This window comes from Enhydra lutris, unplaced genomic scaffold (assembly GCF_002288905.1).
Source record: "Enhydra lutris kenyoni isolate GAN:26980312 unplaced genomic scaffold, ASM228890v2 scaffoldscaffold9, whole genome shotgun sequence".
Classification (NCBI taxonomy): domain Eukaryota; kingdom Metazoa; phylum Chordata; class Mammalia; order Carnivora; family Mustelidae; genus Enhydra; species Enhydra lutris.
This window is the reverse complement of record NW_019154093.1, coordinates 4,938,954-4,951,465: the sequence shown is the minus strand read 5'-3', so window position 1 is coordinate 4,951,465 and position 12,512 is coordinate 4,938,954. Positions and strand designations below refer to the sequence as shown.

Below are 12,512 nucleotides of genomic sequence, written 5' to 3'. Positions count from 1 at the left end.
AGCAAGTCTACTGGTGCCATTTTTCCAACAGCACCTGCCCCCTTTGTGTCTCTGTGTCACATTTTGGTGATCCATGCAATATTTCATACTTCTTTATTATGTTTGAATGCTGCAATCTCATGATAAAACTTTCACAGATGAAGAATTGCTTCTGGTGGGTGAACAAAGAAAGTGGTTTCTTGAAATGGAATCTATTCCAGTCGAAGAAGCTCTGGAGATGGTTGAAACGACAACGAAGGATTTAGAGTGTGACATTGAGTTGATAAAGCAGCAAGCAGCAGGGTTCTAGAGGAGTGCCTCCAATTTAGAAAGAAGTTCTCCAGTGGGTAAGATGCTATCAAACACCATCCCGCACTGCAGGGAAATGGTTTATGAAAGGAAAACCCCATCAGTGCAGCAAATCTCACTGTTGTCTTATCTTAAGAAATTGCCACAGCCACCCCGACCTTCAGCAACCACTGTCCTGATCAGCCAGCAGCCATCCACATCCAGGCAAGACCCTCCTCCAGCAAAAAGTTTACAACTCATTGAAAGCTCAGATGGTGCTGAGCATTTTTTAGCAATAAGGCATTTTTTAAGTAAGGTATATACATTCTATTTTTAGACATAAAATAGACATAAAAATAGAAATAGAAACTGCTGTTGCATACTTCATAGACTCCAATATAGTGTAAACAGAACTTTTACCCGCACTGGGAAACCCGAAAAATTCATCCGCCTCACTTTATTGTGATATCCGGTTCGTTGTGGCGGTCTGGAGCCAAACCCGCAGTATCCCTCCAGGCATGCCTGTGTACAGTTAGGAAAGTGGAATGAGGCTCAGAGATGAATCCTCACGCACATACACCACGCCCACGCCCACCCAGCAGGTATTATTACTACCCAATACTGCAGATTAGGGAACCAAGACCCAGAGAGAGAGCCTGCCTTGCCCAAGGCCATACAGCAGCCACACTGCACTGGCGTTCCCAAAGCTAGGACTACCCACCTTTTAATCCCATGCTCTTTCTCCTTGAGTGCATTGCCTCTCCTAGGAAAATTGAGCCACTGGAGAATGCCCGGAGGGAGGGGCTGAGCACTGTTCCGCTTACAGCGGTGACTGTTTGCCCAGCAGCAGCATAAATCAGGGCTTCCTCTACTGTCCATCTATCACATTGCACACTTTCCTTTCCTCAACACTAGCAAATGTCTCAATCATTCATCTGGAACTTGGCAGATGATAGTGAATAATATTTTTATCTTCATATTTGTACTTCCTGCCCAATTTCTACCTGGCTAGGAAGCAGAGCTTCTTAGTCCAGAGGTAATAGACAGGCTTTAAAGGATTTAACCTCTATAATTACAAGTTCATTTTTGTCTGACTCTGTGCATTTTTTTTTCTGGGGCAGAAGACTTTAGTTTCACCATTTCTGATAGGCCCACAAAAGTGAAAACCTTCAAATAAGCCTTCATGTCTTCTACCTCGTCCATTCCCAGTACTTAGCAAGAATACCCTGCATGTGGCAGAAGCTCAACAGATGTTCAGATCTGGGGGGAACCAGGAACTTACTGCTTGCGAAAGGTTCTAGAAGTGACTGGCAAGGAGTGATGGAAGATGGGACGGGCAGCTCTATGCAGTGAAAGCGAGAAAGTGTGGGTTCAGGCAGCTCAAATGTTACTTCTCCTTTTAAATGTTCCCTAATCTCCTAGGCAGTCTGTCCTTCCCTCCTCTGCTTTGTATGAGTGAGTGAGAGAGAACCCAAGAGGGAGTGTACACTTGAGAGACAGCGGTAGCTATCAAAACCTTGAGCTAGAACAGGGAGGGCCGGCCAGAGAGAGGGAAGGAGGGGGAGGGAGAGGGGAGCAGCGGGGAGAGGGCGCATGCACGATCTAGAGCGAGTGAAGGTGAGAGGGTATGCTGGATCAGGACTGGGGGAGAGAGATCCTCAGGCACAAGAAAGAAGAGAGAGCTAGAGCACAGGAGGCAAGGAAAGCAGACACAGAGCGAGCCAGCAGCCGAGCGAGGGCCACTATGGGCAGGGCAGGCAAGCAGGACTAGGACATAGTGTGGGGACAGAGCAGAGGTCAGGAATGGGGAGAGAGAGCTCATTGCTGTAAACTAGAGCAACCACTCGGGACCAATGCGGCCCGGGTAAGAGAGAGAGGAGGGAGAGGGAGAGATGCATGCACCTGTTCCAGAGAGAGACAGAGAGCCAGCGAGTCCCGAGCCAAAGCACCATCAAGGTGAGTATGATCTTCCCCTTGGAGGAGGATGGGGCCAGGGCAAGGAAGCACAGGTAGGACTGAGGACAGGGGAAGGGGACAGGAACAAGAACAGGAAAATCAGAAAACCAGGGTTTGGGAGCAAAAATTAATGAGACAAGGCAAAGCTGGGGAGGAGGGTGGGGAGGAGCCAAGAATGCAGCAGGAGGAAGGAGACCAGCAGGTAAGTGAATTCAGGAAACACATTATGTCTATCCCTGTGTTGCTAAGTCTCCCACCCTAGCATGAGGGCCAGCTGCTGTCCTTGCCTGTGCAGGTTTTCTATATAGGAGTGGCATGCTCTCTTTAGGATTCTGCCCTGCTCTATTTGTCAGCAAGGACAGAGTATATACTGTGCACAAGATCTGCCTGAGCTGCTGCTGAGGCTCCATCATTCAGGAAGTGTGGATTACTCACTCTGTCCTTAATTTGCTGTGACTGCTGCCGTTTTCCCATTTTATGTTTTATGTTTACAAGTACTTGCACTGAAATTTCCCAGGGCAGAATGAAACCGCACCCAGCTCAAAAGGGAGAGCGAGGCACTTAACTAAAAGACGACTTTGGGATTCTATGGGATTTTCCATGTTTGAACTTAACTCTGATTTGTCGGTGGCGATCCTTGAAATTTCAACTGAGCCTTGTCTCTGCAGCTAGTTTGTCGGTCTCTGCAAGATTGGAATTATGCCTGTACGCCTTCCTACCCAGCCTACCTGTCCCTCCCTAGAACTTAAGATAAGATAGGTTTCAACAGAGCAGAGAGCACAGGAAGTATTTGTTGATGCTGGTTTTATTGATTCCTATGTCGTTACCATCGTAACAATCTTTGACAAGTGATGGCCATAAGGAGGCAGGCACGAGGCAGGCACCGAGCGCAGCTCTGCACAAAGGGAACTCATGACAAGAGCCTTGCCCTGTGGCAGAAAAGGAGACATTCAAACATTAGGGGCAATCACTCCTCAAGGACCCAGGACTCACAGGTCCCGGTCCTTTAGCCTGTACCCCCACTTTGTTCAGCTCACTGCGAAACCCACCCAGTCAGAAAAAGGCAGCCCGAGAAACATTGAGCGCCTCCACACCGAGAAGCTTTGGGAAGAAGCCAATAGGACATTAATGACTGTTTTAGTTTTGGGTACTAACCAATGCTCTTGGCAGTATGAAAAATCATATTTTTTTTTCATTTCTTAAACTGGCATAATGTGCAAAGAGAATTCAATGTTAACGACAAGTGTCGTTTCTAGATATAGGAAAGAATAGGTAGAAGGAAAAGCTTATATGTAGAAATGAGAATTTTAGGAATAGCATGAAAGAAGAAAGGGGAACTTGACCTTAGACCTGGATCTGCCTTTCTCACCACCCTTCCTTCCCTCCCAGCCCCTTCACTCCCCAACACATGTCTCAAGGGGACATGTGATTTCCAGTTCTGAATCCAGATCATAGGCTGGTCCCTGAGGGAATTCCTGGCACCCTTTAGTGACTGGGATCGAAGGTTCCAGGAGGCTGGGCCAGCTCTACCTTGGAAGAGGATTGCTCTATTGGAACCGGACTGGAGACCATTTTAATAACCACAACAACAGCCAATGCCTGGAGTGTTCCGCATTTGCCTGATGCTCTACTAAGCACTCTGTATCATTATTTGACTTGCGTCTCCCACCAATTCATGGATTCTCACATCTGACAGATTGAGACAGAAGGTTTGGGAAGTGTGACTTGCCAAGGTTTCCCAGCTTGTAAGCGGCAGAGCCAGGACTCAAACCCAAGTCTTTCGGAACCCCAAACCTGCAGTTTCAACCACACTGCTTGACACAGCACCCTGCTTAGCGTTAGATCAGAGGGCACTCTCTAACTACTTCTTCGAGAAAATAGAGACTCCAAACACGCTGGCAGCTCTTCTGGCCTGGACCAACAGAACCAAATAAACCCTCCAGCTCATTTTATTGCCTCATTCATCTCTTTCCCTCATTCTGTTCTCCCCAGACTTGTAATCCCATCTCTTTCATTAATGAGCTATATACATTCAGACAAATAATAAGTTCTCTGATGCCCCGTTTCTCCATCCCGAAGGTAAAGAGGTAGACTGTAGGGGGTGAGGGGGGACCGGGGAGAATGGGGGGAAGCTGACCCCTAAGATCACTGGCAGGAAGGCAGGAAGGCCACTGGAGGAAATCTGCCTCCTTTGCTACTTTTAGCTCCTTCAGCAGAACAAGGAGTGCCAGGTCATAGACTTTATATATATTTTTTTAAGGTTATTTATGGGGCACCTGGGTGGCTCAGTGGGTTAAGCAACTGCCTTCAGCTCAGGTCATGATCTCCAGGTCCTGGGATCGAGTCCCGTGTCAGGTTCCCTGCTAAGTGGGGAGCCTGCTTCTCTCTCTCTGCCTGCTGCTCCCCTTTCTTGTGCTCTCTCTTTCTGTCAAATAAATAAATAGTATCTTTTTTAAAGAAAGATTTTTTTTTTTTAATTTATCAGAGCATGAGCGAGAGTGGGGAGGGGGTGGCAGAGAGAGAAACAGGCCCTCCACCGAGCAGAGAGCCCAATGCGAGACTCAATCCCAGGACCCTGAGACCCTATGATCTGAGCTGAAGGCAGATGCTTCACTGATTGAGCCACCCAGGTGCCCCCAGGTCTTAGACTTTAAAATCAGGCAGATCTGATTGTGAGTCACACCTGGCCTTGTCCTTCCGTGACAAGTACATCTCAGGCCTCAGTCCAGAAGTGGTCCCACCCCAGGCTGATGGAAAGCTGATACATATGTATGCGTTCTCTAGGAAGCACCTGTGTGACATTTCACTTCTGCCTCTTTGCTCCCAGCACCTGCCTGCCCTTCTGCCGTCCAAGTGCCCTGACTGTGCCAGTGCACCGGCCATGGAGAACGAGCTGCCAGTCCCCCATACATCCAGCAGCACCAGCAGCGGCTGCAACAGTGGCAGCAGCGGTGGGAGTGGCCGCCCCACGGGGCCCCAGATTTCTGTGTATAGCGGCATTCCTGACCGGCAGACTGTGCAGGTAAGATTCCGGCTGATCTAGAGATCGTAGTCCTGGATCATGTTGGGGCTAGCCAGGAGGACGTGTTGGCATGGTCTGGGGAGCAACTGGGCTGCGGACTCTAGAATGGGCATCAGGGAATGTGTTCATGGATATATACTTAGACACCGCTAGAGAAGAAGTGATGCTAGATGGGTCTGATCAGGGAGGTTCGGGGAGAGAGAGAATACTTTGCAGATCTGGAAAATTCCTATCTCACCTGGTGATTCAGATCCCAGAGTGCTATTTGGGAGGACAGGCATGTGAAAGTGTGAAGGGGAAACAAAAATAATAAGCAGAAAAAAAGCAATAGGGAGCTACTCAGCCACCACCTAGACCTATTATCTGAAAAACCACTGCCCTGTAATAAAACTAAGTTTCTTAGAGGACCAAAAGGGATCCCCAAAGCAGTGGTCTGCTAAGTGTCATCCCTGAGGCCTTCCGGGTGATGACACACGGTCCCCCACACACCCATGCCCATGTTTCACCATCTGCTTTGTGCCCCATATGGTACGAAAACCACTGCGGGGGCACCTGGGTGGCTCAGTGGGTTAAGCCGCTGCCTTCGGCTCAGGTCATGATCTCAGGGTCCTGGGATCGAGCCCCGCATCGGGCTCTCTGCTCAGCAGGGAGCCTGCTTCCTCCTCTCTCTCTGCCTGCCTCTCTGCCTGCTTGTGATCTCTCTCTGTCAAATAAATAAATAAAATCTTTAAAAAAAAAAAAAGAAAACCACTGTGGATTTATCTAATCCTCCTGCTGAAAATGGGTATTACATTCTTCTTCCATAACGGAGAAGACTGAGGCCCAGAGAAGGTAATAACTCATCCAGGCCATTCAGGTGAAGACAGAAAAGGCTGAACCTCATGCCCCCCACAGCCCTGTATCTGTGTGAGGTCCCCAGATAAGACAGATAGACTGCCCCTAGGAAGTGTTCGCTCCAGGGAGCTGGGCTAATCCCCCACAAATGTATCAGACATGTGACCTCGTCCTGCTTTGGCCCCTGGCCCAGATTTGGGAGTGGAGGACGGGTCACAGTAGACAGCGAGAGAGTCTGAAGACACCATCAGGTACTCTGAAGTCTTCCCTCTCCAGGTTACCTCTGTGTCCGGTGGAGTAAAGCCATGGTTCCTGCACCCATCCTTACCACCCCCACACCTGGCTTCTTCCCATCCCCTCAGAACAGGAGGGTTTGAGCACAGCTTCTAGCAGCCCACGTCAGGATGAGCCGTCCTCCCACCCCTCATCACAAGTCTAGATGCAAGGGATTGGGGGTTTTCTGTGCTGCGATGGACCCCCCCCCCACCACGGTTGCATTGCGCACCAATGCACAGTGGTTCAGGGCTCCTGCCATTTCCACTTGTTGGCACCAGCCCTCTGGTGAGGAAGAGCCACCATATCTCCGCCACTACTGTCCGGATTGCAGGGATGTTCGTTCAGGAGTCTAAGGAAAATAGAGAGGCCTAGGTGAGGGGAGTAAGAGGAAGGGATTCTGGGAGAGAACAAGGAATAAAGAGCACTGTGATTGTATAAACTGGGACCATTTGAGGAGAGAGAACACTGAAGAGGAGTGGGATCTGAAGAATTGGGCTGGGGTGGGGGAATCCGGAGACCCCAGAGCCCATGAAGAATCTGAGATATTAGCCTGTTTTTGCAGAACTCCAAATCTGAGCCCAAAGATGGTGTTGGTCAAGAACCACCAGCCCTAGAAGTCAGGCTAAGGCAGAGAAAGCCAGACTGGATGCTTGCTTGTTGGGGGCAGGACCCAGGGTGGGGAGCAGCCCCATGGTCAGGGATGCGGCAGAGCTAAGAGTAGCAAGTGGGCCAAAGCCTGGCCAGGGCCCGCATGGAGCATCAGGAGGCAAGATGGCAGGAGGGTGACCAGGCAAGGAGAAGGGAGGAGAAATGTCTGTGGGGCTTGGAGAAGAAGACAGAAGGTCTCAGGGCTGGGTGAAAGGCATTCACTTTTATTTGTTCCTGGGGATAAGTGGAGGTTTTGAGACATTGGGAGTGAAGGTTGGGGAGAAGGAGATCAAAGAATCAAAGGAAGCCTTTGTCACTTCCTAGAGGCAATGGCTCAGCCAGTCCAGTCTGGAAACAGGAGTAGCAGTAAGGCTGGTGATAGTGATGGTGGCCAGAAAGAGGGAATGACGGAGAGGGGGAGAGAAAGAATACAAGAGAAAGGCATCATCCTTGTGGCACTGGCCTGCTCTCTAAGGCCAACGGGACTTTCTTCTAAGGGACTGATGGAACTCTAGCAGCTGGGGGCAGATTCTGGGAAGCAGCCCCAGCCTGGAGGGTGTGGCCCTTGGGTAAGTTGCGGCTGCTGGCTGTGCTGCTCAGGCTGGACTAGGCCCCCCTTCGGACCTGCCTCTCTCTCCTACCCCTTTCCTTCTCTCCACCTTATTGGGCCTCAGTCCCCCTGCCCTCACTGTCCAGTGCTCCGGTCCCCCAATCTGAGCACAGAGTGGGAGTGGCGAACAAGCCTGGCAGGGGACACAGTGTCCCTGGAGGCTTTCTCCCCGCTATCAGCTGTCTGTCGCCCTGAGCCTCCCCGCTGCCCAGAGCCGCTCAGAGCAGCGGTGTCCTGCTCTGACTTTCCCCACACCACGCGGGCGGCCGCCCCCAGAGCTGATGCAGTTGGGGAGGAGAGGAGCCCAGGAGCTGAAGCTCTGCAGGGGCAGACGAGGGCAGAGAAGTAGGCAGGGTGAAACGGCGCCGGCCGCAGGCCTCCCTAGGGCATGGTGACCCATTGTAGGGGTGGTCGCTGGCCTGGGGTGCCCTGAGCAGTTAAGGGGAGATGGGGCTGCCCAGGCGTTGGGGAAGAAGAGGCGGGTCCCCGCCAGCCGGGTGACAGCGCTGCCTCCCCCTGTCCCCCGCCGGCCCCCTAGGTGATCCAGCAGGCGCTGCACAGGCAGCCCAGCACGGCGGCCCAGTACCTGCAGCAGATGTACGCGGCCCAGCAGCAGCACCTCATGCTGCAGACGGCCGCGCTCCAGCAGCAGCACCTCAGTGGCGCCCAGCTCCAGAGCCTGGCTGCCGTGCAGCAGGTGAGAGGGGCAGGGCAGGGGAGGGGGGAGGAGGGAGGAGCAGGCCTTGTATGCGCGGTGCCGCTGGGGGCAAGGGGGTAGGGGCACAGGGGCGGGGGGGTGCCCTCACAGAATCCCTGGGCGGGGGCACGAAGGTCATGGTCCTTTGCCAGATGAGGAAAGAGTGTGTGGGAAGTTCGGCCCGGGGCCCAAGTTCACACAGCCCCGTGAGTGGAGTGGTGGAACTCTCTGCCCAGCTGGCCCCAGGAAGAAGGGCCGGGGGAACCCCTCCTCCCCAGGGCACCACACCACACTAGGGGGGGCCCCGGAGGGAGTGACCTCAAAAGAAGGCCGTTGAGGGGGGCCAGAGGGAGTAACCTCAAGAGAAGGCCATTGCCCACCTAGCTTCCTGTCTGTCCTCCGTGGCTGAGAAGACCTCATGCGTTCCTTCATTCACCAAAAGTCCCGTGCACCCACTGTGCCACAGGGCATGTCAGACACTGAGTCCGCTGTGGACCCTGCCTTCGCAGAGCTTAGATGAGGTGAGAGCGAGCAAACAGAAACCCAGATAGACGAGGAAGCGAAATATCTAAATCTCTAAGTTGCTGTAAGCAGTCTGAAAGAGAAAGTTCGCTTGGCCTGAGAGACAAGTGGGTTGTCTGGGTTGGGCAGCCGGGGACCGTCTGTCTGCTGGAGGGACATGGCACTGACACGTGAAGTATGGGAAGAAGCTGGCCATGGGAAGGCAGGCAGACAGAACAGGCCAGACAGCCTGTGCAAAATCTCTCATGGGGTCTGTGAGCCCAATGTGACAGAGCACGGTGGCGGGGGCTACAGAGACCCGGAAAGATAGGTAGTAATCATCACTAATCCTCTGAGCTCTTACGTGTAGATGCTTTGCCTTGCTTCTTCCTTTCCGCGATGCTACAAGGTGGGTTCTGTTTTTTATAAAGAGGAAACTGAAGCACGTGCTTGAGGCCACACAGATGAAGCAGAAAGAGGGTTTGACTGTAGGCTTTGGACTCCTAACCATTGTCCTCTAGCGCTTCCTTAGAGAGCTTGGGGAACAGCTAGCTGGAGGAGATCTGGGGCCCTTGTGACAAGCATTGTTCTTTTCTAGGCAAGCCTGGTGGCCAACAGACAAGGGAGCACGTCAGGCAGCAACGTGTCTGCACAGGCCCCAGCCCAGTCATCCTCGGTGAGTAGGTTGGAGAGCAGCAAGAAGGACCCACGGCTCTGGGTCCAGCTCCTCCCTCCTTGTCCCAGATGCTCGCGGGCTCCCAGGCCCAGGCAGGGAATCCTTAGCCCTGCTCATGGCTGGAATCTATCACTCTTGCCAGGGGAGGGGGAAAAAAATTGGCTCTTTCTAACCCTTACTTTAGTAACTCCCTGTCACCCTTCACTCCAACAGCCAGACTCTCTGTGTAGAGTTCAGTTCTCTCTGCCACTGAACCCTCCCTGCAGCTCCACACATAGGCCAGAGATGGGCCAGAGATGGGGCAGGGCTGAGGGACGCTCCGAGACCCATGTGTCAGAGATGGTCCTAAAGAAGGCTGAATCCACCAAGGAACAGAGGAGGGAGAGAGAAAGAAGTGGATGGGGGAGCACAGAGTTAACCAACAGAACCTCCTGCTTCCTACTGCATGTTTCTCTCTCATCAGATCAATCTGGCAGCCTCCCCAGCAGCAGCCCAGCTCATCAACCGGGCGCAGAGCGTCAACTCGGCGACAGCCTCAGGCATCGCCCAGCAGGCTGTGCTCTTGGGCAACACGTCATCTCCGGCCCTGACGGCAAGCCAAGCACAGATGTATCTAAGGGCACAGATGGTGAGTACCCAGCCTGCGCCGCAGCTCAGAAGGCCTGGGAGGAGGACAAAGACAGACAGGTTGGGGCTGGGAGGTTAAAGAGGGTAGGGATTAGAGAAGTGGTGGGGAGGAGCACCCAGGGACAGGCGGCAAGAGGTAAGGGGTGGCATAAAGAAGAGGGCATCTGGAAGGTTGAATGGGAGCTTGGGTACAGGCTCAGTGACCCAAGGACACGTGGGGTTCCCAGCTGAAATGGAGAAGGTTGCTGATGAGGCCTCCTTTCCTTTCCTAATAGTCCTCTTCTTATCAGAAACCACTCCCCCGAATTCATTAGGGTAGAAAATGGAGGGGCCCATGCCCAGATGGTCAGTATACGCAGATACTTAAGCAAACACACAGACATCCATGTACTTTACAAAAATGGGGTCTTAACCCCCTGTGGCAGGCCTTACAGGGACCAGCCACCACTAGTTCCAGGGCCAAAGGAGAATTCCAGCCCAGGGGGTAAAGGTGACATTCCATTTCACGACACACTGCTGTCTCCACTGCTCTCCCAACTGGGTCCCCATCCAAATCAGGGTCACTCTGTCACCTGTTAATTCAGCTTATTTGAATGTGCCAAATGTGCTCAGGATGGGATCAGCCCCAGACCTGCTTACCTAGAATCTCTCCTCTACACCTGCCCCTAAGGGATGCAAAGGTCCTGAGGTCTGGGTCCTTAAGATTTAGAAGAATTTCCAGGGAAAACAGCAGCATACTTCCCAGGAGGCAAATAACGTGTAGCTCTCTGTCAGGCTCAGCTCACTGAGTCTGATCTCGTGTCTCCCCTCCTGAAGATGTCTCCCTCTGGCTCCTTGACACGCTGTCCTGAAGACAATACAGTCCTACCCTCCCTTTGCTTCTGTGGCCAGAACTTGACACTTGGGGATTTTCCGGTCTTGCTCCAGCACTTCCTTTCTTGACTCTGAGTTCGTTGTTTGTAGTGTTCCATTCCCTGGGAATAGCCTCTGGGACACACAGTATGGAATAGACTTGCACTTCCCTAGGGAACGGGAGGCCACAGCGTGACCCTGCCCAAACTTGCCTTTGTCTTTGGTTTACTCGTTCCCTTGTCCTACTCAGCTGCCCCAGTCGGGGTCCTTCAGCCTGTCTGCCTCCCTCCCCAGTGCAGGGCACACCGGCCCAGAGGAGTAGACATAGGTGTACCTCAGAGTTTGGGGAAAGCTGCCTATGAGATATCTGCACACCCACGGGGCACCAAACGAGGCTCGTAGGGTTGGAAGTGTCACGCACAGACCTGCATGTAGCTGGTGCCCACCGAAGGAGAGGCAGGCCCGAGTATGGCTCCAGGAACCCGGGTCTTCTGCCACCATTGTCTCTGCACCCCCCTCCCACCTGAATCTAAATTTGACTAAGAACCGAAAAAAGAATACATCTACTTGGATCCCTTGTGCAGGGGAGTCCCATTCTGGCCCAGACCTGGAGTCAGGAGTGGATTAGACCTGGAAAGAGGTCCTATGACATCTGTCTGAACCCAAGGTCCCTGCTCCCTGGGGTGCTGTGGAGAGAGTGACTTCAGGGTGTCCCAGGAAGTTTGGCCCTCTGGGATGAGCTCCTCACAGAGGCTTCTGAAGTAAACCCAACATGCATCCCCAGATGCGCTCTCCCCCGCCATCCCCTTCACTAGCCAGCCTGGATCAGGACGCTACAAGCCTCTTGAGACTTTCAGGTAGTCCCCCTGGACTCTTTCCCTCTCTTGCCTCCCTCTTTCCCCATATCTGCTCCTTGGCTGAACTGGCCTGTCCTGTGGCTGAGCCCACATTGGGCAGGTAAAAGGCGCCTCGTTTCCTGTGATTCCAGGCCCAGCCAGGTAACCTGGTGCAGGTAGCTAGGAGCCTAGGCGGCACTGTTCCTTTGTCCCCTCAGCTCATCTTCACGCCCACGGCCACCGTCGCTACTGTGCAGCCTGAGCTCGGCACTGGCTCCCCCGCCCGGCCCCCCACCCCCGCCCAGGTGAGGATTCCATGCTGCTGGGAGGGCAGGGGGGTGGGCACTTCCGTAGAGGGGTACTGATACCGGGTATGGGCACAGGCCTGGAGGCTCTTTGACTCTCTTGAAAGGTTGGGATCTTCTAGGAAAGCCGGGGGGAGACAGGACATCCCACTGCTCCCAGACTGACTCCTTAATTAATTCCCCCGTTGAGAAGACCTCAGCCACTCTTGACTCCGCTCCATTCCCTCAAACGTAGATCAGGAGTCAGAGAGCAACAGGCTGGGGTAAACGCTGTTGCCAATAATGGGTGGCCATTACTAGCTTTTTCCCAGTATAACTTCTGTGTTGCTTTTCAAGTGGAAAAATCCCACTCTGGCTACACACACTAGCCCCTCTAGTTCAGGAAAAATGGCACGGAAGAGGGAG

At 52.9% G+C, this 12,512-nt stretch overlaps 1 protein-coding gene across 4 annotated transcripts in view; it reads left to right on the top strand.

Annotated features, from left to right (window-relative positions):
- Positions 1-5,089: 5,089 nt before the first annotated feature.
- The window catches only part of LOC111142791 (polyhomeotic homolog 2), a 53,690-nt gene continuing 46,267 nt past the window's right edge, over positions 5,090-12,512 (top strand). For 2 of the 4 annotated variants that reach the window (XM_022496097.1, XM_022496096.1), the window contains exons 1-5: positions 5,105-5,245; positions 8,152-8,310; positions 9,410-9,487; positions 9,951-10,115; positions 12,021-12,107. In XM_022496097.1, the coding sequence (XP_022351805.1) occupies positions 5,105-5,245; positions 8,152-8,310; positions 9,410-9,487; positions 9,951-10,115; positions 12,021-12,107 (630 nt within the window). Of the gene's footprint in view, positions 5,246-8,151; positions 8,311-9,409; positions 9,488-9,950; positions 10,116-11,954; positions 12,108-12,512 lie in introns of all 4 variants that reach the window. The other 2 variants (XM_022496094.1, XM_022496098.1) reach the window with 2 other exon arrangements.